General features: G+C 42.3%; 1 protein-coding gene across 1 annotated transcript in view; it reads left to right on the forward strand.

Annotated features, from left to right (window-relative positions):
* Window positions 1-15534, forward strand: part of RAB38 (RAB38, member RAS oncogene family) — a 41847-nt gene extending 26313 nt beyond the window's left edge. The window contains exon 3 of the mRNA XM_006118370.4: window positions 14047-15534. Within this exon, the coding sequence (XP_006118432.1) occupies window positions 14047-14199 (153 nt within the window). The 3' untranslated portion in view covers window positions 14200-15534. The remainder of the gene's footprint in view (window positions 1-14046) is intronic.
* Window positions 15535-25452: the final 9918 nt, after the last annotated feature.

Consider the following 25452-nt stretch of genomic DNA (forward strand, 5'->3'; position numbering starts at 1 on the left):
TATGTCGGCGGGCAGAGATAGGGTCCAGAGTGGCCTAAACAAATTGGAGGATTGGGCCAAAATAAATCAGATGAGGTTCAACAGGAACAAGTGCAGAGACCTGCACTCATGACAAGAATCTCATGCACTGCTACAGGCTGGAGACCAACTGGTTAAGTGACAGTTTGGCAGAAAAGGACTCGGGGCTAACAGAGAATGAAAAGCTGGATATGAGTCAACTGAGTGCCCTTGTTGCCAAGAAGGTTAACAGCATATTTGGCTGCATTAGTAGGAGCATTGCCAGCATATTGCCATTCCCTCTATTTTGGCACTGTTGAGGCCATCTGATCTGGAGTATTGCATCCAGTTTTGGGTCCTCACACTACAGAAAGGATGTGGTCAAATTGGTGAGTCCAGCAGAAAGCAATGAAAATGATTAGGGGGCTGTGAGGACAGGCTGAGGAAACTAGGCTTACTTATTCTGCAGAAGAGAAGAATGAGGGGTAATTTGATAGCATCCTTCAGCTACTTGAGAGGGGAGGTTTCAAAGAAGATGGTGCTAGACTGTTTTCAGTGGTGGCAGATAACAGAACAAGGAACAATGGTCTCAAGTTGCAGTGTGGAAGGTCTAGACTGGATATTAGGAAAAACTATTTCATTATGAGGGTGGTGAAGCATTGAAATGGGTTACTTAGGGAGAAGGTGGAGTCTCTATCCCTAGAGGTTTTTAAGGCCAGGCTGGGCCCACCACACACTGCTCCAGCCAGGCTGGGAAGGTTCTGCCATACCACACCATGGGTGGGGCCACCAGTTAACTGGTACCATGGGTAAGCAAGCTGGTAAGGTGAATGCTTACTGGGTAACTGGTTAACCCTTTATGTCCGCAGTGCAACCCCATCTCAGAGGGGGGAGAGCTAGCAGGATACCCTGCGACCGGGATCAGCTTGGTTCTTCCATGAGGGCAGGAAACTGGACTTGATGGCCTCTCTAAATCCCTTCCAGTTCTAGTATTCTATGATTCTACGATTCTATGAAATCATTCCAGCCAGGGCTTTGACAAGTATGGCACAGCAGGGAGTATAGGGGTGATGGTGGGGGTGTGCCTCTACCTCCTTCTCCCCCCCTCCCACCTTGAAGCGAGTGAGGTAGTCTCCAATGACACTCTGCTGCCTGATCTTTTCAGCTGTTTTAGGTGATTTGGGCAGCTTGGCATGCTCCTCCTTGTCTGAGCCATGCTTCTTCTCTGACTGTGGCTACCTCACAGGCTTTGTACTTGGCCTTGCTGCTTGGAGCAGGGAGTTGGAGTAGATGACCTCCTGGGGTCTTTTACAACCCTAAATGTCTGTGGTTCTTTTAAAAGAGGTTGGATTTTAGTAATTCTAAATTAGAGTAAACTCTGGTTCAGATCTCATATGTTCATATCCTACATCTCTACTAGCCAAATAGTTCCCAATGCATAGGTTCAAGCCTTGTTGAGGTGTGGCAGAAATCACTATGACTGCGTTTTGCATCCTGCATCCATGTTTAAGTGGACAACCAATTATTATTTAATGGGCAGTGGGCATAACACCTATCATTTCTATCTTTTGCACCCAGAAACAAATGGATGAAGATTTGATGTCTTGCAATGTTCAGGTATTCCTTACTCCCAAATGGGATTAGACACAAAAGTGCCACAGGTATCCTGAGAAGCTGTTCTTTGTAAAGTTCCACACCAGTTTTTCAGGCTTAACTGGTACAAATAATTCAGATTAATATTGTCCTTGAGTCAGAACTTTATGAACCTAATTGATTCACCTTAGGACTGTATCCTGCAAACACTCAATCATTTAAGTAGTGCCATTAAATCCAATGAGACTACTCTGGGAGTAAAGTGACTCATATATGCACCTGTTTACAGGTTAGGATCTTAGGAAGCTTCAAATGAGGAAAGAGTCCGCTGAATCAGTAAAGTCCAGGGCTGGTAGTGATTTAAAGGGCCATTGCTGCAGTGAAGTCACATCAGTGTGTAACTAGTCTGAGATCAGAATTGCTTCCCAATTTGGTCTTAATTCTGAATTAAAGGCCACATTGTTACGCTTTTTTAAAAAAAGCAACAAGGAGGCCTGTAGCACCTTAGAGTATGTCTGCACTACCACCCTAGTTCGAACTAGGGTGGTTAATGTAGGCAACTGAAGTTGCAAATGAAGCCCGGGATTTGAATTTCCTGGGCTTCATTTGCATCTTGCCGGGCGCCGCCATTTTTAAATGTCCACTAGTTCGGACTCCGTGCCCGCGGCTACACGCGGCACGGACGAGGTAGTTCGGATTAGGCTTAATCCGTTCCACGAGGAGTAACGGTAGTTCGGAATAGGAAGCCTAATCCGAACTACCTAGTCCATGCCGCGTGTAGCCGCGGGCACGGAGTCCGAACTAGCGGACATTTAAAAATGGCAGTGCCCGGCAAGATGCAAATGAAGCCCGGGAAATTCAAATCCCGGGCTTCATTTGCAACTTCGGTTGCCTACATTAACCACCCTAGTTCGAACTAGGGTGGTAGTGTAGACATACCCTTATAGACTAACAGATGTATTGGAGCATTAGCTTTCGTGGGCAAAGACCCATTTTGTCAGATGCATCTTTTTTTCAAGTATCCTTTTTTAAGTTATGATTTCAATTACTTTAAAACCTGGAAAGTTTCTAGTCTTTTTCAGCCTAGGGCAAATTAAATAATTGAACTCAGGTGTAGGGGAAATAAAGATCCACCTATATTTTACATAGAAAATATAAATTATTTTCTGAAGTAGGTTAATATTGACTGAGAATCTATCAAACCATAGCTAGCAGTTCAAACAGGTAATGACTCTTTTTTTCCTTCAATCTAGTGTAATTAGCTCTCCAGAGGTTTTTTGGAATCATGCTTGGAATTTTTAGAGATCTCTGAGCAGAGTGAATATGATTCATGCCTTTTGGGGAAAAAAGGTGATTATTTATAAAAATGCCCCCTTTATCTCAGGATACACATTGCAGAGGCTGGGTGTAATATGCATACAGAACATATTTCAGACTGTCATGGGTTTGAATCTTTCATCTGAAACTGTTGGAGAATTACATCAGAGTATATTGTTGTATCATTCCTTAGTACTATTTTTTTTAACTTAATGATCTTAGAAACAAAACGTTTGGGGGATCCAGAATGAACTCACATTGTGGTGGGTTTTTATATTTTTAAAGCAAATATTTAATCTGTTTCAGTCTTCAGTGCTCTGAAAAGTATTTGGGGATTCACTCTGACAGATTGCCTTGCTGTGTAAGAGCAGAGTATAAAACAGTTATAACATACACTTATTGTTATATTTTCACTTGGGGCCTGATCTCTCTTTTATGTATGCTTACCTCCCAGTATTTTATTTATTTGTATAGATTTCAGCCTAAAAAACTCCAAATTTTTTAGGCAATCCAGTCACACATTTTAAGCCACAACATCATAGCAGATGCAAAATATGCAACATCTAAAGCAGCAAGACTTCTTTCTGTCACACACCATTTAAATAGCCCTCATATGTCCAATAAAGCTGAAAACTTCCTCCGTATTTTGCTATCAAGCATATATCCAGGATTTTCAGTACACCCCCTACGACATCACCACTATTGCCTGTTAAAATAGATGGGCTTTAAACTGTGCCTACAAAGGCAATAATTTCAGCCTCATTGACACTTTTTAATGAAACGGAAGTTATTTGTATGTGGAAACAAGCCAGGTCAGGCAAAACTAGATACACTTTTAAGTCTTGGCTTAAAAATGTACTACAAGTTGCTAAAGTTTTGTATGTACTGTTTTGCACAGGATTGCTTCTAGTTTCATTACACCATCTTCTTCACTCCTGCCACATATATACATATATCCTGCTGGCATTCCTTCACCCTTGCCCCTGCCCTGCAAGGAGCATGCAGTGCTTCTAAGCGCCACGTGCTCTTGGAAGGGTGGCAGGAGACTTTGCACGCTCCCCCACCCACAGGCCAATCAGGGCTTGGGGGCAGGGGAGTGTGCGAAGTCTCTTCCTGCTCTGCCAGGAGCGTGTGGCATTTAGAAGCACTATGTGCTCCTTGCAGGGCGGGGGCAGGGCAGAGTAAACTTTGCACGCTCGCTCTGCCCCCAAGCCTGAGGGCGGGGGAAGCGTGTGAAGTTTCCTCTGTCCTTACCCCCATCCTGAAAGGAGCATGTGGCATTTCTAAGCACTACATGCTTCTGGCAGGGCAGAAGGAGACTGGGGGCAGAAGGGGGAACACGCAAAGTCTCCTCCCTCCCCAAGAGCATGGTCTGTGGGTGGGGAAGCAAGGAAGTGTCCTAGACCCACTCTTTCCACTTGAGGCCCCGCTCCTTCCAGTGCAGCCCAGGACCACTTCAAAAGTTTCTGAAGTGGCCTCCACCAAAAAATTATTGCCCGCCCCTGATTTAGAGCATAGGGGGCCCAGGGCAGGGGGAAGTGAGGGTTCAGGAGTCAGGGCTGGTAAATGAAGGGTGGGGGCAAGGGTGCCATTTCAGAAGGGTGGGGGGTGTTGTAGCCACATATACCAGGTCACTGTGATTCCTCTTCCTCTGACTCAGGGAGCATGGGGAAAGTTTACAACCTGCTGAAATCCTCCCCTCGGCAGCCAGGAACAAGAGGAAAGCACAAGGTGAGCACTTTCCCCTTGCTTCCTGATCGTTAGGGGAACAGAAAGAAGACCTGGTATGTGTGGTTGCAGACTCCCTGTCCACGCAAGTGCACCAGGGAGGGAGACGAGGCCCTGGGGCATCCCCAGATAAGGGGGCACATGCACGCCCAGCCAGTCCTTTTCACCCTCCAGTTGACCTGTTGCTTAGCAAGGCAGCCTACAGAAGCCTCTGGGAGCCTAGGTGGCAGCAGCTGCCACTGAATGCCCCAGCCGGCTGGCTTCTTGCCAGAGCACTGAACAGAAGTGCACTGGCTTACTTTCACCTCTGGTCTCAAGAGAAAAAATGGAGGACATAAAGACATCCTGTTTCGTATCAACAGAGACAGAAAGCTAGAGTAGCAAAAAACAGGAGTGTCGTCTATAAAAGGGGATGAATGTCCACCCTAGCTAATATGCAAGATTGGGACTTAGGGAACCTCTCTTTAAGTCCTGCCATTAACCTACTGCATGACATTGAGCAAGTCACTTTCTTTTCTTAGTGCCTCAGTTTTTCAACCCGTAAATGGAGATAATGTACTGACCTCCTCTCCTCTGTAAGCATTTTGAGATCTATGGATGAAAAGTTCCATATACGAGATATGTATTATTTATTTAAGTAGAGGTGGTTCTAACTAGGAAATATGACTATTTAAAGCAAGACACATCAAAAGTTCTCAATTGAACAGAATAGCTAGTTTTGATTTCCAGAAAGACAAACTAGGCTGGGACATGAATTTGACACATCAAATCTAATCTGTTAGAATATAAGAACATAAGAATGGCCTACTGGGTCAGACCAAAGGTCCATCCAGCCCAGTATCCTCTCTGCCTACAGTGGCCAATGCCAGGTGCCCCAGAGGGAGTGAATCAAACAGGTAATGATCAAGTGACCTCTCTCCTGCCATCCATCTCCTCCCTCTGACAAACAGAAGCTAGGGACACTATTCTTTACCCATACTGGCTAATAGCCATTTATGGACTTAACCTCCATGAATGTATCTAGTTCTCTTTTAAACCCTGTCATAGTCCTAGCCTTCAGTTAACAGAAATCAAAGTGTCCCATTTGAAATTGCCAGGCATGATTCATGACACACTCTTCCCTAATCTCTTTTTTAATTCGTCCAAGGAAGTTTCTAGTACGTGATTGCAAAAGTATGTGTGGCTGCTGCTACAGGCTCTCTGCTGGAGTCAAACCAATAAAGGGGAATCTTAGATTTCAGCTATGCCTTTGGCAGAACTCCCTGTAGAATCTGCATTCCTGAAAACACAATATAAGAGCAAAAATCCCCTGTCAAGATTCCAGGTCAGATTGCTGTACCGCCCTGCTCTGGTGATTCTCTGCTGCATTTCCTGAAAAGGAGTGTTATCTGGTTTCAGGGGGGACCTGTGATCATGAACTCCCAGGTTGCTGATTCTCAGTCAATCTGTTCCAGTGTTTGGTGGACAGAATGTAGACAGAAATGGTTTTAAAGCTATTCTGGCTATATAGAACAGAATTGTGAAAATACTTAGAAAGCCTTTTCCTGGGTAACTAACACCTAGATGAGTGTGAGTGTGGGTCTGTGCCCCCATCTAGTGGCTGGAGGTTTGTGCATTTGCTACTACTTGAAGTTACAGGGAGATATTTTCCTGTCAGATCCCTTTAGCTCAAGTATTAGAGACTTAAGCTCTTCCCTCTGTAAGCCCAAAGTTCAGGTCCAACAACATGTGCATGATCTCATTTATAGATCCCTGACGATTTTAGAAGTAATAAACTTGCAGTCATAGAAAGAAACTGCTTGACAATAGAAATCTAGGAGTAATTTTGCACCCGAGGGTAACTGGGGTGATAAATTCAAGCTCTCCCTATTGAAAAGAACAAAATGTTTCATTGGAAGTGTGAAAGGCCCATAAAATCAACAAAGGTCTTTTTTCATCACCGAAGAAATAAAAGTCAATCTAGTCCAAGGGGATTTATTTCGGATATTAAAACAGAATGCTCTCGATCTTAATGGTTTGCATTTGTGTTAGAATGAGATGACAAATGGGGGTGGGGTGGGAAACAAGTTAGGAATACTAAGTAGCATACAGAGACTGTATTGCTTGGAGGCCCTAACAATAAAATGTTTATTTCCTCATCCATTGAATATTGCATTTTTAGACAGTGACATTATTTCCCATAGCAATTTGCTAAAAAGTTGTAACTCATGTAAAACCCAAAGAAAGCAGCACACAAATAAAAGGGTTATGCTTTCTTTTATGGAGTTCTATTTAAAGGTGTATTGCAATGCAAATGAAAATTTTATATGTGCTCCCTTCTGGTGTTCAACAATGATCCCAATATTAATATTAAAAATTAAGACTATCAGGTGAGATATATCTATCTATCTATCTATCTCACCTGATAGTCTTCATTTATATATATATATATATATATATATATATATATATATATATATATATATATATATATATATATATATATATATATAGAGGCAGTCCCCGGGTTACATGGATCCGACTTACATCGGATCCCTACTTACAAATGGGGTGAGGCAACCCCGCACTAGCTGCTTCGGCCCAGCAGACCAGGGAGACGCGGAGCGGCTTTTCTCAGCAGACACCTCAGCTTGAGAATAAAGGACTGAGGGAAGTGAGGTGTGGGAGAATAAAACTGAGCTCTGGAGAAATGTTTGGCTAGAGTTTCCCCTACAATACGTACCAGTTCCGACTTACATACAAACTCAACTTAAGAACAAACCTACAGTCCCTATCTTGTACGTAACCCGGGACTGCCTGTATATATTCTTTCCTGGCAAAGTAGAGAAGAATGAAATAACAGGGGTGCAAACCTGGGCCATGGAAAACCAGCAGGCAATTCTCTGTTGTGCTAATTAATTAGACTGTAGACAAGTCACTTAAGTTCTCTCTGCTTGAGTAGCTCACTGGGTCAGTGGAGGTATTAGTACTTCCCTAGCTTATTGGTGGGTTGAGAGAATAAAAACATTGAAGATTGTGAGGTGCCATCTACCACGGTAGTGGGGGCCATGTCCATAGCTTAAATAGCTAGAACTTCTATGTTCTTTGGGTGTCCATAGAGGTGACTTTACAAGAGGCTAAAAGAGGAGCAGGAGCAATTCCAGCTGGGGAGTCGTGTCTCTCCCAGTACTTGTGGAGCCAAGACCCTGATAGTCTGAAGTGGCACCATCCCAGAGATGGGATCTGTCTTGTGTCCTTTAGAATGAAGGGAAGAGCATACTCAAAATGCAAATATAAGGTAGTTAAAACATAAGGTAAAGCCAAAGGTGAATTGAATTTTTCAATATTTTTTTTTGAGTTGTATTAAGAAGTGGGAGTCCTGTGGCCTCAATTGTACAGAACAAAGGCAATTAGTAAGGGAAGGGTAAGGGTGGAGAATGAAAAGGCAAAATGCTGCTCAGTCCATTGTTCCTGTGTTTTCTGTATATTTTAAAAGACAATGAATGTTATTTCTTGGTAAACAGTTAGCAGTTTCCAATGTTTCAATGCCAACATTGGAGCATGTTTGATTATTCTCACCTATCCATCACCACCCATCTTTCTGTCTGTTGTCTCTGTTAATTATCTTTTCTTTTGCTTCCTTGAACATACCCTCCTACATATTGATTTCTTTCAAGAACATATTGGGGGTGGGGAGTGAAAATCAATATTTTCATTAGGCAGACCAGAACAGCAACAGTAATACAAGCAGAGATCAATCCACAGCCCTAACAGGCATGGTCAGACACCATGAAATTAGGGTCCTAACAAAAGGTGATATAAATATAAGGTAGCAAGCGGTTAAGGAATGGAAAAAGGTCTTGGGAACACTAGAGTCACTTTCTGGCATTGCTACAGGCTTCCTGTGTGACCTTGGACATGTCACAACCTTTCTGTATCTCAGTTCTCACCTGTACAATGGGATTAATACCTCCTTACTTCTCAGATGTGACATGAAGATAAATTCATTAATGTTTGTGAAATGCTCAGATATACTTGTTTCATTTGGGTTAATTAAAGAGAATGGTTTAAGAGATCTTTCTAGTAACTAAAATGTTAATAAAGATGTTTAGAGAATTATATTTGAAAATTTAAATGTTAAAAATCAAGGACTCACTCTCTTTTTCAGGCCACCAAGTATAGCAGCAGCATGTTTATTTATGCCTTGCTTGAATTCAGAGATGTAAAAGACTAAAGGCTATATGGGGGCAGATGGTATGTGAATGGTATGTTTGAAATAAAATGAGGCACATGTTGTGATAATGAAACCTCTCTAAAATATACACTGCTTGTCTGGAGCAGATGTACAAGGCATAACATAAAGGATCAAGATTTGCAGGTTTGTTTATTCTCCAACTTAGGGTCTGATCCAGGAAGTCCATAAGAGTTTTTCCAAAGTCGTCAATGTCTGAGATGCTAGAGATATACTCAGAGCAGCTAGCCCTTCCCGCTGCTCCATCACTGTGGTGACACTCTATTTTTAGCATGCTAATGGGAAGGGAGCTAGTGCAAATATATCTCCTTGAGCTGTGAGTCACTCTACCCCTCCTCCCATCATCCCTGCTCAAAGAGTAGACTTATCCTAAAAATGACATATTTCAATTTAATTTAAATATGTTCCTAATTGGCTTAAACTAAACTGAAATAACTAATTTAAATTGAAACCTGTGTCCATGCAGCCTGTTACACCAGTCTTACAAATTGGCTTTAAAATAAAACCTCAAGGGCTTGTTTTCACTACCGGCTGGATCAACGGGGCATCAATTGATCCAGTGAGAGTCAATTTAACAAGTCTAGTATAGACCCGATAAATCGACCAACAATTGCTCTCCTGTTGACTCTGGTACTCCACTTCAATATTTCTTCATGCGACTCATAATCAACCTGTGGAACTCCTTGCCAGAGAATGTTGTGAACAACAGGATTTAACAGATTTCAAAAAATAACTAGATAATTTCATGGACAATATATCCATCAATGGTTATTAGCCAGGTTTATCAGAGGCTGGGAATGAGTGATGGGAAGGATCACTTGATATTTACCTGTTCTGTTCATTTCCTCTGGGGCAGCTGGCATTGGACGTTTGCTCTGACCCAATATGGCCATTCTCATGTTCTTATGTTCTTATACGATGCGCAAAGGGGAGTTGATAAGAGAACATCTCCTGTCAAGTATCAGAGGGGTAGTCGTGTTAGTCTGGATCTGCAAAAGCAACAAGGAGTCCTGTGGCACCCTAGAGACTAACAGATGTATTGGAGCATAAGCTTTCATGGGCAAAGACCCACTTTGTCAGATGCATGTAGTGGAAATTTCCAGAGACAGGTATAAATATGCAGGCCAGAATAAGGCTAGAGTTAAGGAGGTTAATTCAGTCAAGGAGGGTGAGGCTCACTTCTAGCAGCTGATCTGGAGCTGTGAACACCAAGGGTATGTCTACAATACATGGTCGACGGAGCCATGTAGATGAGCTTTGTAGACATAGCAAAATGAAGCGGCGATTTAAATAATCGCCACTTCATTTACATCAAAATGAATAAATGAGCTGTGCTGATCAGCTGTTTGTCAGCTCAGCGCGGTAGTCTGGACACTCGGCGGTGGACATCAAAAGCCTTTGTCGACTGCCCCGGTAAACCTCATCTCACGAGGCATAATAGGGAGGTTATTATTTAAATCACTGCTTCATTTTGCTATGTCTACAAAGCTCATCTACATGGCTCCATCTATGGAGCCATGTAGTGTAGACATATCCCAAGAGAGGAGAAACTGCTTTTGTACTTGGCTAGCCATTCACAGTCTTTGTTTAATCCTAAAATGATGGTGTCAAATTTGCAGATGAACTGTAGCTCAGCAGTTTCTCTTTGAAGTCTGGTCTTGAAGTTTTGTTGCTGCAGGATGGCTACCTTTAAATCTGCTACTGTGTGTCCTGGGAGATTATCAATATATCTCATCAAAGACACCGTGGTAAGTAGATCTAAGTATGTGGACTTCAGCTAATCTATTCATGTAGCTGAAATTGCATAACTTAGATCGATCTCCCCCACAGTGTCAACAAGCCCTACATAATGGTGCACTCAGTCTCCCAGAAACATGCTCGCCAAGTATGTGTGTCCAGTAGGCAACATAGGAATGTGTTACACTCACAGAACACAAAGACATGAATTAGTTAACCCGCACTTCAACCTTGTGGCTGCAAAAAGCAAGTTTCTTCATCTCTTTTTACAAAAAGGGAAACTCAGTATGGTTACTACCTTTCAATAATTTGCGTTAGGCCACAGAAGGAATCCATGCAAAGCTCAGACCATACAAAAATTCAGTTGATTTTGTTTACTCAAAGTGGACAAGCATCTTATGCCAGTAAAAGGAATTTTTTTGCTGCTACAACAAGAAAAACCCCAAACCACCTCCCCAAAACACCCCACCCCAAAATGCTCACTAAAATTGCCCCAAATGAGAAGGAAAATGACACTCCATTCCCTTTGCACACCAGAGTCTAGGGGGGCCCAGACTAATAGGTTTTGTGTGCTACAGCCCTGTGGTGGAATGGCTGGGGAGCTGGGGCACCAGAACTGGCTCCCCAGTGCTGAGGGAAGTCCTCAGCCTCAGGAGACCAATCCTGGCAATCCAAGAGCCACATCTATCCCCCAGGCCTTAGGTTCCCCACCCTGTTATACAAGGTTCCCAAACAAAGTAAGCTATATCAGCAAAAGGACATTTTTGCCAGTATATCTGTATCTAAATCAGGAATTTTGCCTGCATATTAGTCAACTGGGGTATGATATTTTTTTCACATTCCTAATTGATGGAGCTATGCTAGCAAAAGTTTTAAGTGAAGGCCAAGTCTGGCTCCTATAGTTTCAAGTAGTTAACAATGAGGCCTTTTATGTACTGTTTCTAAATATTAATAGACTTCAGCTAGTTTTTAGATAATTGATGAAGTATTCCTTGGACAGCCATCCTGCCTCTCCAGAAAGGAGGCAGCATGGGGGTAGATGGCTTGGTAGTCACCACATTAAGGACATTAAATACAACGTGGCAGAAGTATGTGGATGTACATGTGTGTGAGAGAAAAACAGTAAGAAAGAGAGAAAAGATACTATTTTATCTTCTGTTTTCTATGCAGTGCTTTAAGATTATTTTCTTGTTGGCTATGTCTTCTAATTAAATTTCACTGTGCCCTGAAAATGGCTTGTTGCCTGAATGAGGAATTTGAGAGTGTAGTGTCAAAAAATCTTGTGATGAACTCTGGTTCTGAGGTTGCAGGTGGTGTACATTGAGTCCCAGTTTTATGCTAGCCATTAGATTTGTAAACTTCTCATGTTATGATTTATTTGTTTAGAATCAAGTGATATTATTTAGAGGTAAATGTTTAAATACTGAGGCACATTCATGCGTGCGTGTGTGTGTGAGAGAGAGAGAGAGAGAGAGAAATCCTTTAAAACCTAGGACCAATATTAAAAAGACTCATCTTCTCCCTAGATTTTAGCTCATTACTGTAGTACAGATGCATGAGTTCTGGGTCCATTTAATCAATGGACTTTAGCTATTGATTACAAGGGGAGCAGGAAAATCCAGTCCCAGAGAATCCATTACCTTTATTTGATTCTGATCTTTCATACAGTCATGTCTTCTGTATTCAAACCCATACGAATATGCCTTTGATAATTTTTTAAACTGGAACTGGATTTAATATTTTAAGGACCTCATTCCTCTGGTTTTTGTTTGTTTGTTTATTTGTTTGGTATGTATATATGGGAAAAATGCTCCAAACAATTAATTTGAAATGATGATGTATTCATGACACTAAGGTAAAACTGTACTATCCAGTGCCCACTGGAGTGGGGACTTGACTCTTACACTGGCACCTAGCATAATGGGCTCAAGTTAAGATTGGCACCTTAGGGAACTACCATAGTTCAAATAAATTGATGCATATTTTTGTTCTTAAGAAGATATTATTATTAATGTTGTTGTTGTTTGTTGTTGTCTTTGTGTTATTGTTATTATTATTATATGCATATACAGTTCCTAGGGCAGTGGGTGGGTGTCAGATAAGTGCTTCGGTGCTTCCATAATAGAACTAATAATTAATATGTAAGCAACACCAAGACAGTTACTTATATTTTGTGGCTGTGTTGAGCTATATCTTACTGAGCAGGTCACTTTCTATGTCTAGACTACGGGGAAGATTTGAAAGAGAATATGCAAATTCCATGGGAATTTGCATATCTTCTTCCGATCTCAGCATGGCAGCCATTTAAATTTAAATGAAGCAGCGATTATTTAAATCGCCGCTTCATTTTCCTATGCCGAGTAGCCTAATCTACATGCCTTTGTCGCCAGAGGCATGTAGTCTAGACGTACCCTCTATCTCTAAAGCTGGACTAAAGGTGATACTGCTTTTTGGAAATTAGATAGATGCCGATAGACAAAACAATAGATCCAATGTTGTATTCGGGCTTACTTGTATGTGGAGAAACTCAACTCTGTATCTGTGTATTCAGAGATCTTTTTCATCACATATCATTTTGTGCAACGGGCAGAAAAAAACAACTGAAAAAAATGGACAAGATATTAAAACACCAAGGTTACGTCTACACTGGCATGATTTTGTGCAAGAACTCTTTTGCAGAAGAGTTCTTGTGCAAAAACTCTTCCAGAAGAGAGCGTCTACACTGGCATGTGCTTTTGCGCAAGAGCATCCATGCCCGTGTAGATGCTCTCTTGCGCAAGAAAGCTCTGATGGCCATTTTAACCTTAGGGCTTTCTTGCGCAAGAAATTCATGTTGCCTGTCTACACTGGCCTCTTGCGCAAGAACAGTTGCACAAAAGGGTTTCTTCCTGAGTGGGAGCATCATAGTTCTTGTGCAAGAAGCCCTGATTTTATACATTAGAATGTCAGTTTACTTGTGCAAGAACTCGCGGCCAGTGTAGATAGGCAGCAAGTTTTTGCGCAAGAGCGGCCGCTTTGGCGCAAGCTCATGCTAGTGTAGACACAGCCCCAAAGGTATAGAGGGCTGCAGCTACTGCTGAGTACTCAACACTTTTGAAAACCAGGCTTCTTGATCAGGGGCAAAAATATAGCTGTTTATTCAGGTGTACCCATTTTTTAAAATCTCTGCCAGCATGTTTTCAGAAAGCAATACAAATGACTGATAGTTTTTGTAGACTAAATAGTACTGTTGTGTGTTATTCAATCGATATTTGAATGATGATGTGTATAATTCCTAATTAACATAATCTGTACATTTTAAATCCACTTGCATAGGAAAGTAAGTATTACATATTGCCCAGAATTGGTCTCAGAATATAGAAGATATGTAACATGGTATGTCTACTGATTTGGCTAATTAATTTCTCTCTCTCTCTCTCTCTCTCTCTCTCTTTCACCTGCAGGAAAATATAAATATAGAGGAGGCTTCCAGATGCCTGGTGAAACACATAATTGCCAGTGAGAGTGATCTAATGCAGCCTATTGAACCAGATATTATAAAACCACACCTGAATTCTACTAAGATCGTCAGTTGTTCAGCTTGCTTTAAATCCTAAGAGACTCCCAGACCATTGCTGAGCAAATAGATAACAATGAATAATTTATCCCAAACACACAACCTGTTTTTGTGCTCACAGGTTATCCATGAGCAGATAGCATTTTTTTCAAATGTATGTGTTATTTAAAAGTATCCAATGGTTTTTGTTTGTTTGTTTTTTGTTTTGTTTTTTGTGGGGTTTTTTTTGACTCTTTGGATTGATTGTGAATAGTTCACTTTGACAGTAACTATTCATATTGTCTTGGTCATTTGTGATTAGTCAGATAAGTCATATTATGTTGTTCCTACTCCCTGATTAAATGAGTGAGCAAAAATTGCTGGGGCAAGTCTTTTTAAAATGTGTTTAGAACATAAAAATGGCTATACTGGGTCAGACCAATGGTCCACCTAGCCTACTGATCTGTCTTCTGACAGTAGCCAGTGCCAAATGCTTTTAAAAAAAGTCAATAGAACAGGGAAATTTCAAGTAATCTATTCTCTGTCATCCACTCCAATTTTCTGGCAGTCAGAGGCTTATGAAAACCCAAACAATGGGTTGTATCTCTGATCATCTTTGTTAATAGCCATTGATGGCCCTATTCTCCATGCATTTACCTAATTTTTGTTTGAAACCGATTATGCTTTTTTAGGTCTTTACAAATTTCCCTGGAAATGAGCCCACGGGTTGACTGCATTGTGTGAAGTACTTCCTTGTGTTCTTTTTAAGTCTGCTGCCTATTAATTTTAATGGGTGACCCCTGGTTCTTATCTTATGGAAAGGCTTCCCTAATCACTTTCTCCATACCATTCTTCTCTTTATAGACCTCTGTTACATTACTCCTGCCCCCTACACACACACTTCATTGTCTCTTTTCTAAGATGAGCAGTCACAGTCTTTTTAATCTCTCCTTGGTTATTACAAGTGCTTATAAGACTTGGAAATTTGTTTTCTGATCATATTTTTCTAGTAAAATTCAAATGTATGAAAGCTCAGAGAAAGTAAAAAAACAAAAGGCATTGAGAGAGAATATTTATAGGATGTTTTTGCAGTATTTACATAACTCTCTTGGGTACCTATTCAAACACAACTAGAGCACATGAAATCTGAATTGTGGCCATGGGGTCCAGTGCATAGAGCCTGGATTTTATTCCTTTTGTTTGTTCTTGGGGAAGGTGCTTCTGTTTTCCATCTCATCCTTTGCCTGTCTCATGAAGTGGTAAGCTCTTTGGGGCAGGGACTGTCTCTTACAATTCATTTGTACAGTGCCCAACACAATGGGGTCCTAATCTGAGCTGGGGCAGTTAGGGTATGTCTACACTACCCCGCTAGTTCGAACTAGCGGGGGTAATGTAGTCATCCACAGTTGCAAATGAAGCCCGGGATTTGAATTTCCCGGGCTTCATTTGCATGAAGCCGGCCGGCGCCATTTTTAAATGCCGGCTAGTTCGGACCCCGTGCCGTGTGGCTACACGCGGCATGGACTAGCTAGTTCGGATTAGGCTTCTAATCCGAACTAGCTGTACACCTCATTCCACGAGGCGTACAGCTAGTTCGGATTAGAAGCCTAATCCGAACTAGCTAGTCCGTGCCGCGTGTAGCCACGCGGCACGGGGTCCGAACTAACCGGCATATAAAAATGGCGCCGGCCGGCTTCATGCAAATGAAGCCCGGGAAATTCAAATCCCGGGCTTCATTTGCAACTGTGGATGACTACATTACCCCCGCTAGTTCGAACTAGCGGGGTAGTGTAGACATACCCTGAGATACTCGGGGTTGAACCTCTCTAAACATCTCAACCTCTAGGACTCAGATCCAGACTCCCTGGGATTTAGGGTAAGTCTTACATTAAAGGGGAAGTTTGAATTAAGATCCATAACTCCAGCTATGTTAATTACATTAATTCGAGTTTCCACTCTGACTCCACAGCAGTCATTACCTTTCCTTACTCTTCACGAGTAAGAGCAGTACTGGCACCAACTGGGGCCCTCTCTAAGTCTTTCTTAGACTCACTAAATGAAACTCTGGAAGATCGATAGTAACAGTGTTAATCTTCCACTTAGTGAAGACATGGCCTTATCTGCCTAAATACTTTCTGAGACTCAGTGTTTTAGTTATGGAACTAAATGCCTCATTGGGACCAGAGATGTCTGGTGTCTTGCTTTCCCAGAAATTAATATGTATGAGATTGTTGAACTAAACTGTGTTGTAAGTAGGTCTCAAAGGGACTAATGTGCTTTATCTGTTCTCATCTTCACTTGTCCACAGCAGATTCTAATCAATGCTCCTGAAACAGAAATGGAATCTCCTCCTAGAGAGGCCCGTGTGAGAGCTTTGCCTAACCAAAGAACAGAATATTTCCTTGTTAAAAAGAAACAAGAATAAAACATTGAGAAACAAATCTCTTTCCTTTAACTTATTGTATCAATGTCTGGTAAGCTCTCCACTGCCCATCCTTTGTTCAGCCCTGTGTTTTTTTATAACAACCAAAGATTGTCCATTATCTCATATATCAGAGCCGAATTCTTCCCTGACTCTCTCTGGATTGCAGGAGATGTATGTCAGTTCTGTGGTCTTAAAGTAGTTCCGCTTTGTTATGCTGTACGAAAACACTGCAATGCAGTGAAGAATCAGATCCCTTTAAGGTATGTAAAGATCACATCATTCCAGATTTTTTCCTGATGACTGTGCACTGTTTTTATTTTACTGAGATGATGAGACACTTACAATAAACCAGAAATGCACAAACACCACTAGGGTAAACAGAGATTCTGCATGCTGAGAGGATGTCAGCACTTCAGAGAGAATGCTCTCTAATTTAATATGAATGTGATCGTGTTTTGACTAGATCCTGTCTGGACTGAGCATGAAATTTAGTTTTATTATTTCAATCCCTGATTGGATGGGATTTTCTTTCATGTTACTGATATATTTGGTATTATCTTGTCCTCTCTAGTATTGGGGAGTGAGCTTTTGAATTCCATGGGTATTGCAAGGCAAAAAGGCTTTTTCGCTAAACTTCTGGAAAGCCCTGCTATAAGAAATGAAAGTTGGGCATTGTGTAGTTATTGTCATCTGTGCAAAATGGGTTTAAAAAGATACCAGAATAGAATTTGCCACTCACATCACACTGTTAGCTTTTTACAGTACAAATGAGCGTACAAATTGCTAGGCAGAGGAAAATAAGGCTTGACATCTCTCAATAGAGAAGTTTCTCTTTTTTTCAGAATTTTGGAAAGATTTTGATATTTTAGTGCCAGACTTTGCAAATTTCTCCCATCCAAAATGTGCCCAGAGGAATAACTATGGTTATGTTATTTTTGCATTTGGATGTTGCATTGTATCTTCAATGTTTTGTACAACCAGGATCTAACTGATTCTTATATGCTCTGGGAGAAGCATGTAAATATTATTAACCCCACTTTTCAGAGGGGGAAATTTACACACAGAAAGGCAAATTTGGCTCTCTTACACCTGACTAAGTATAGTGAATTTGATGGGGTGAACTCCCATGGAAGCAGCAGATACTTGACTACTCTTAAAAATCAGGCATCATTCTTCTTATGTATTAATATTGCAGAGAACAAAGTTGTCCTTAACTTTTTCAAAACAGAAATTAGCTTATTCCCAACAATACAAAGTTGGGCCATCATGTCCTTTGTGTACATATCTTCAATTGTCTGCATAGCTGACACTTTGTTTCTGGAGCCCATTGTTTCTGGTTTAAATCTATAACTAATTGGGCTTTTCTTTTCTTTTCTTTTCTTTTCTTTTCTTTTCTTTTCTTTTCTTTTCTTTTCTTTTCTTTTCTTTTCTTTTCTTTTGTTGGAGTTGGGTTGCCCACAGTTTTTTAAAGAAACTTGTCTACCTTAATTAAATATAAATGGCAAATATATTTGAATGCAGTAAAATGTAATTTATATTAATTGCTGGGAAATAGTTAATGCAAAATACATTCAGTGCACTTGCATTTAAGCATATGACAAAGGTTCTTATGGTGATAATAATAATAAAAACTATTTCTGGCCGAACACAGAGTAATGTATGTTCTCTAAAATTAACCAGACAAAATAAATGTAAATGAATCATTTTTTTAACCATATTTAAATTCAGCTACTCTCATGCAACACTTCTCTGCTTCATTACTTTCTTTTTAGAATTGTTTCCTTTGGACTGTCATTTGTTTTAACACACTATATATAACATTCCTTAAACTTTTAAGTTGAGTGTTTGGCATTAATAAAAATATTATACATTTGAGAAAGAAGCGTTTCCTTTCCCCTTTCCCTTCACACCCTAATTAATCTTTTCCATTTTAAAGAGGCAGTTTAAGCCCGTGATTTCTGAAATGGATTCAGTTCAGTTTCTGATTTTAAAGTCATACTTTTGGGCCCATAATAAATTAATCTGAACTGAGCATGTAGTTATGGAACTCAGAACGGTAACATACTGCCTGTGCTTGCAAATGAGGTAGTTATCAACTGGACCCATCATTAATTCTGAATGCACAACTGTGTTTGCAGCATAGTTACCTATCCCAATCATACAAAAATGAGTAAAAAATGAGTTAACTCTCAAATATGAGGTTGACTAAAAAAAATCACAAGTATTTTAAATAATAAATTTGAAGGAGTTGCTTTTGGTTTTTGCATCCTTTAAAATTTCTGTTCTCAAGCTTGTTGCAGCCATGAGGGTTAGAGATATTGGAGTTTTTTAATAAAAACTGAGATTCCCACATAACATGACTCCAGAAGCTGGAGAAACAGCAAATATTGGAAGATTTGTCATAAAACCACAACATGTGGCAAGAGTTCTGCAGTATTAGTGTGAATCTCAAAATCAGACATGAGCCCCATTGAATAATTTGGGAATATTAATTTGATGAAAACAACAGTCATCTTATTTGCAACTTCAGCACATAAAGCACCCAAAGTCTTTTTATGTTTTGATTCTTGGAATATCAGTTTATAAAGATAAGGAGTTAACCCTAGCAGAGCTACAGAGTCACAGCTAATCTGATGAACATGCCCTGGTAGACTTGTCTGCAGTTCAACAGCAACAGAAAGTTATGTTCAAACAGCTCTGTGGTTCTCTATAGAAGATGAATTGGGGAGAGGTCACAGTCCAATTCTTGGAGGGCTGGATTTGACACCAACAAAAAATACTGTGATTACTACATGAACCTTGGTTATTCAAGGATTAAATGGACATAAAACTCATACTCTCTTTCCTCTGGAAATGTGTAAGGTTTTATCACCCTGTGCCTTTATTTATACAGGCAGTCCCTGAGTTACGCGGATCCAACTTATGTCGGATTCGCACTTACGAACGGGGCTTTCTTGCCCCGGAGCTCGCAGGCAGCGGGACCGGCCAGAGTGCAGCGGTCCCGCCACCTCGACCTCCGGGGTGAGAAAAGCTGCTCCAGGTGCCCCTGGTCTGCTGGGGACTGTCTCCAGCAGACCAGGGACACCTGGAGCAAAGCCGGGGAGGCAGAGGCTTTGCTCCCGGTGTCCCTGGTCTGCTGGGGGGGGGGGGGGAGTGCAGCTAGTGCGCCCCCCCCCAGCAGACCAGGCTTTTGTTGTGGACCCTGGGGTGCTGTCGGGTTGGTCCTGCAGGGACCTACCTGGCAGCCCAGCTGTTCTGTCCCAGGCTCGAGATTCAGCCGCTGTTGAAACTGATCAGTGGCTGATTCCAGGAAGCTGGGGGCAGAGCAATTCTGCCTCCAGCTTCCTGTAGTCAGCCCCTGGTCAGTTTCAGCAGCAGCGGCTGAATCTGGAGCCAGTTCCGACTTACATTCAAATTCAACTTAAGAACAAACCTATAGTCCCTATCTTGTACGTAACCCAGGGACTGCCTGTACACCATAACTGCCACCCATCCCACAGGCCCCGAAGTCCGCCCCGTGTCATGTCTAGCTAACATTAGCCTTTAAATCTTGTCTTGAGAGAGTTCACACCGGGATGAGACGTAGTCTAGTAACGCCACCTGGAGCAGCAGAGAGAGGGGGGTCCAGGCCTGCCCTCACTCATGGACCCCAGCCCAGGACCCTAAGGACTCGGACCTAGTGAGGTCTGGTCCGGCTGGTGGGGCTTCCCGCCGAAATTCGCTAGCCCACGGGCGACCTGCGAATGCCCTGCCCTGGACTGCTTCCTCTCCCTTTACCTGGCTCCCTTGACTTCCCTACTGCCTCCGTCCCTACACCCCTTTCGGTTCTCCATTTCCCTTTTCAAATTACCCATGTCCAGGCTCGGCATCTTGTCCCTCCCCAGTGGATACCTCCCTCTTTCATCCTCATCCAGGCCCCACCCTCTCTTCCCCACATCACGCTCTCTCTGCCCTTCTATGCTCCTTCCCTGGGCACTGCCCCAAACAGCTGTTTGGCGGCCCCCTCGCACATTGCGCATGCACGCACTCTGACTTGCCACCTTTCCCCCCACCCTTGGCTGACATGGGAGAGGGGCATTTAAGGGGTGGGGCCAGAACGCCCCATCACACATGGGCACCGCCCACGCAGCTGGTTGGTGGTGCAAGAGCACGCAGTGCACACACTCACCCCGGTTCGCTGTGCCCCGTATATGACTGGTGCAGGGGGTTTTGGAGTGCGGGGCAGCAGTGCCCAGTCACAAAATGGAATCTCAATTATAGGCTTATGGGAGGGATCCTGTGAGGGTGGGGATGGGGAAGCAACACTGCACTCCACCTGTATTTTAGTTTATCAGCAAAAAAATGGAAGCTCAAATCTTTCAAGCTAGGACATCTCCCAGGTGTTACATTTGCTTAAAAAAAACCCCCAATATCTTCCTGATTAACTTGTGCATTTATTCTTTGGGCTTGCACTAGCATCACAAGTTTTAATGAGCACAATGAGGAATTTCTTTGGGAATGAGGCCTCAGCCATGTATTGCACCTTGAGGAGACCATGTATTGCACCTTGAGGGTTCAAAGAGTGCATACAAAAGAGAAGCTAGAATTACAAAAGTTCACAAATATCAGGTAAACATAAAGGCTGCAGGGAGGGAAATGCCATTAGTGGCATATAAGCACTGTCAGTATGGGAAGAGGTCTACAGAAATTCCAAGATGAACATTGTGAGGAGCAATACTACAGGGAGGGCAAAGAGCCATCAGCTAGTAAAATATTAAAATATTTCTTCCCACTGCATTCTCTTACTAGACGTCTGCTCCAAAATACTCTGCTCCAAAGTGCTTCAAAGGTATTCACTGGATTGAACAACTAGCTCAATGTACAATATCTATGAAACATGGCTTGCCATCAAGTAGCATTATGGCAACCTCGAATTTCAACTCAGGAAACAATAGAAGACATTAAAACATCTGTAAACATAAATTACAATGACAGGATGCCTTAAATATAGAGTAGAAGGATGGTAAAGTAATGCTGGGTTTAAATGACTTCTTGCGCTACATCAATACTACCAGTTCCAGGTTTGAGTTCAAAGTTGTGTACACACATGCTCTGAAGCTCTCATGTAGCTAGTGTGAATAGACATGCCTGTATAGGTGAAGTAACATGAGCAGCAATAGCAGAGGCTAACTACATACCCACTCTTTTCAGGAAAGTTTGTCCTTGGCACAGGTAGCCCATTCTACCATTACTGCTGTCCAGGGCTACACTGCTGTTTATATTAGCATTAGTTCTTGTCAACCTAGCATGAGTATGTGTAGATACCTCTAACTAGTAGTGTAGAGGTAGCTTTGAAAAGATGCTATAGCCCAAACACAAGTTTTTGAGCTAGAAGCAGAAATCACTGGATGAAATCCTCTGGCCTGTGTTGTGCAGTAGGTCATCTATCTATCTATCTATCTATCTATCTATCTATCTATCTATCTATCTATCTATCTATCTATCTATCTATCTATCTATCTATCTGAGAGTCCATGCATCTGTCTGTCTGTGAGTCCATGGAAAGGGAGGAGGCTGATTGGAAGGACAGCTATACTGCAGACTGAACACAGCGGGATGGCCACACCAACAAGAGAGTGTCCTGCTGGGACTAGGGCTCCACATTGCTAGCCACCAGACTGTGTAAGTGGCCTCCCTCCCCTCAAACAGTGCCAGATGGTGGGGAGCCCCACCGCCAATCAGGGCCAGGCAGCGCAGGGCCAGGGCCAGGGCCAGGGAGCGCAGTCCAGGGCCAGGCAGCGCAGCCCATCCCCCCTCTCTTTCTCCCTCTCCCTCCCTCCAAGGAGATTCCCTTCCAAGAGAGGCTGGTGCCAGGAACTGCTCCCACCCAAAGAGAAGCCCCCCAGAAAATACCCCTAGAGGAGAGGCTGGGAACCACACACTGGCCCCCTGGGGGGAAATGCTGGGGCCAGGAACTGTGGACCAGCTGCAGGTCAGGGCAGTTCCTGGAGCCCTGGCTCCCCACAGACTCGCAGGACGAGACTCTAGCCATTGAGTGCAGTCCTGACTGCCTGGGAGGAGCCGACAGCCAGCAAGTGCAGCTCTGGCCCCCTCGGAGGACCTGCTGGTTGAGCAGAACTACTCTTAGCCCAACAAGCGGCCCCTGTAAGCACTCCCAACCTCCCAGTCCCATGCTCTGAGCCTCCTGCCCCTCCACCGCCTGCTCTGAGCCCCCTACCTCATTCCCTCTGCCCTGAGTTCCCCAACCTTTGCCTTGACTCCTCCACTCTCCAGCTCCTACCCTGAGGCCCCCCACTTTCCACCCTCTGCCCTTACTCCTGCCACTCCCTGCCTTGAAGCCCTACCCTGCCCTGACACCTGCACATTTCCCCACTGCCTTCCCTGAGCTCCTCACCCCATGCCCTGACGCCTACACCCTCCACTCCCTGCTGTGAGCCCCTCCACACACTCAACCTCCTTCCCTGTTCCTGCACCCTCCACCCCCTGCCCTGAACCCCATCATTTAAATAAAACATGCACATTTTTCCTTTAATTAAAAAAACACATTACTACACTTAAGGACACGAGTAATGCTGGGTACATTTGCTTGTACTAAATATTCATAATAGTCCAGGGTTTATAATATATGAACCATTACGGGCATTAAGAACTACATTTTCACCCCATTTCCATGAAGATTTTTGTTCACTGTTGGCTTTTAGAATGAACCTGCTATTTTCTTCAGGCTTTCTCAGAACAGATTACAGTCCCGATGCATATATATATTAGCCTGCCTTTAGCCTCACTTTTTCATTTCCTTCTCATCCATTCAGTGATGAAATTTTATTATGAGAGGGTTAGGTACACTTGGCATTCTTTACAACTTTTAAACTAAACTGAAACCAAAGCTACCTGATTTAAATAAAGCCTATCAATAATCTAATTATCTGTAGGAGAGAATGCAGGCAGAGCCCAGCAGCAGAGTATGTGTGTGTGTGGGGGGGGGGGGGGGGGGATATCCTGTTTATTGCACCCAATGTAGCATGTGTGATTACCTGCCCTAAGGACAGGTGGCGATGTGTGCACTTGAGGCCAGGAACATCTATGACAGTCCATCAGGCAGTATGCAAGAAAAGGCTGTGATGTCATCGCCCTCTTTGACCATTCATTGTTTTTTAATTTTTCTCTTTGACATAATACACTAAGAAATGCCCCACTATAAACATACAGCTGCGAAAGTAGGACAAGTAGAAGAGGCTGAAGACAAACATTTCCCAAAGCAACTGCTCATTGTAACGACTTTGCTACATTCAGATCAGGGGGACATAAGACATCCCTAATGTGGTGTTCTTATTATGGGATGCAAAAATCTTGCTAGAAATATTGTGTCCATGGCCACCAGGATAGGCTCGGCTAGAAGGGGTGCATGGGATGGAAGCAGTGTGTATGGGGAAATGTACATTTTCTAAAGATGTCTATGGTTGTTTTTTTCTTTTTCTAGCTGACTTCCTTTCTTTTTTGTATGATCTGCAGCTCAAACTTAAAGGCCTTACTCTGGTGCCAGAAATATGTTGGGGAAAAGTAAGATGTTTAACAGAGCGATCTTTCCAGGCAATTATGTGTATAAAAGGTGATAAAAGTACGTACTGAAGAGGCTAGTGACATATTATATTATTAAACCCAGAGATAGCTATTGAGCTACATATCAATGTTTAAAGGCACCTCTTATTTTGTTGTTTGCAGTAAGCTGCTTAGGTGCTCATTGTGTGATGGGAAGGACTACACTGTTGTTTAGCCTGAATATCTCCTTACATTCAGGAGGTCCCTGTAATGAAGGCACAGAATGAAGCTGGGGGAGGTTATAACTAGGACAGTGTCATGAACCCTCTTGTTATCAAGTAGTCATTGTGACAATGGTTTTCTGGTGTTCTGCGAAATTCTTTTCAGTGAAGAATTATGGGAAATCTCCTTCCCAAAAAGAGAGCTGAACTAGTTAGCCAAGGAGGGAGAATAGGTCTTTCTCAATACTTAGGCACTGCAGTGATCCATGCTATTCAAAACCAACAGATAGATAACGTGTGTGATCCCAAATATTCCTCACCTGCAATATATCAAGTGCTATTTTAATGCTACCTAAGTAAAAAGTGTATAATCCACAAGTTATTGGGCTCAATACAGGGGTAATTGGATGAAATTCAATGGGCTATGTTATACCAGAGATATATGTAATTAACCATCAACACTAGACCTCTTGGCCAGTTCAGAAATTATGGTAAATAATATGGTTGGTTCTCAGTATGATCTTTGCTAAGGTCATTTTGAGGCAAAGCCGGCAAAAACTTAGGCCTAAGGCTACGTCTAGACTGCAGCACTTTTCCGGGATACCAGAAGAATCCTGGAAAAGCTATGCTGTGTCTAAGGAACGCATCCACTTTTCCGAAAAAAAAAAATCAGAAATGCAGACGCGCTCTTTCACCATCCCTGTAAACCTTGTTCTATGAGGCATAGGGGATGTGTTGAAAGAGCAAGTTTTTCTGAAACTTGGTGCCGTGTAGACGTGCCAAATTTCGGAAAAGCTTCTTTCGAAAGAAAAGCAGGAAAAGATATGCAAATTGAGGTTTGCAATTTGTGTATCTTTTTCTGACTTTTCTTTGTAGTCTAGAGGTAGCCTAAGTAACTATTTGAAGTGATGCAACTTCTCCAGGTGCTTTTGGAAGGCAGCTATGTAGATATAAGATATTAAAAAACAAAAGACATTGGAAAAAAGTGCTATAAAAGATTGAAGTAGAGAAAAGCCAGGAAAAGCCAGGGAATGTTTTGAGGTTTTATTTAATATAGCTTAATGCTATACTATTTGCTATTTATACAAAACATATACATGCAACATTACACTAATGTTTGATCTATATT

The sequence above is a fragment of the Pelodiscus sinensis genome, chromosome 1, assembly GCF_049634645.1.
Source record: "Pelodiscus sinensis isolate JC-2024 chromosome 1, ASM4963464v1, whole genome shotgun sequence".
Classification (NCBI taxonomy): domain Eukaryota; kingdom Metazoa; phylum Chordata; order Testudines; family Trionychidae; genus Pelodiscus; species Pelodiscus sinensis.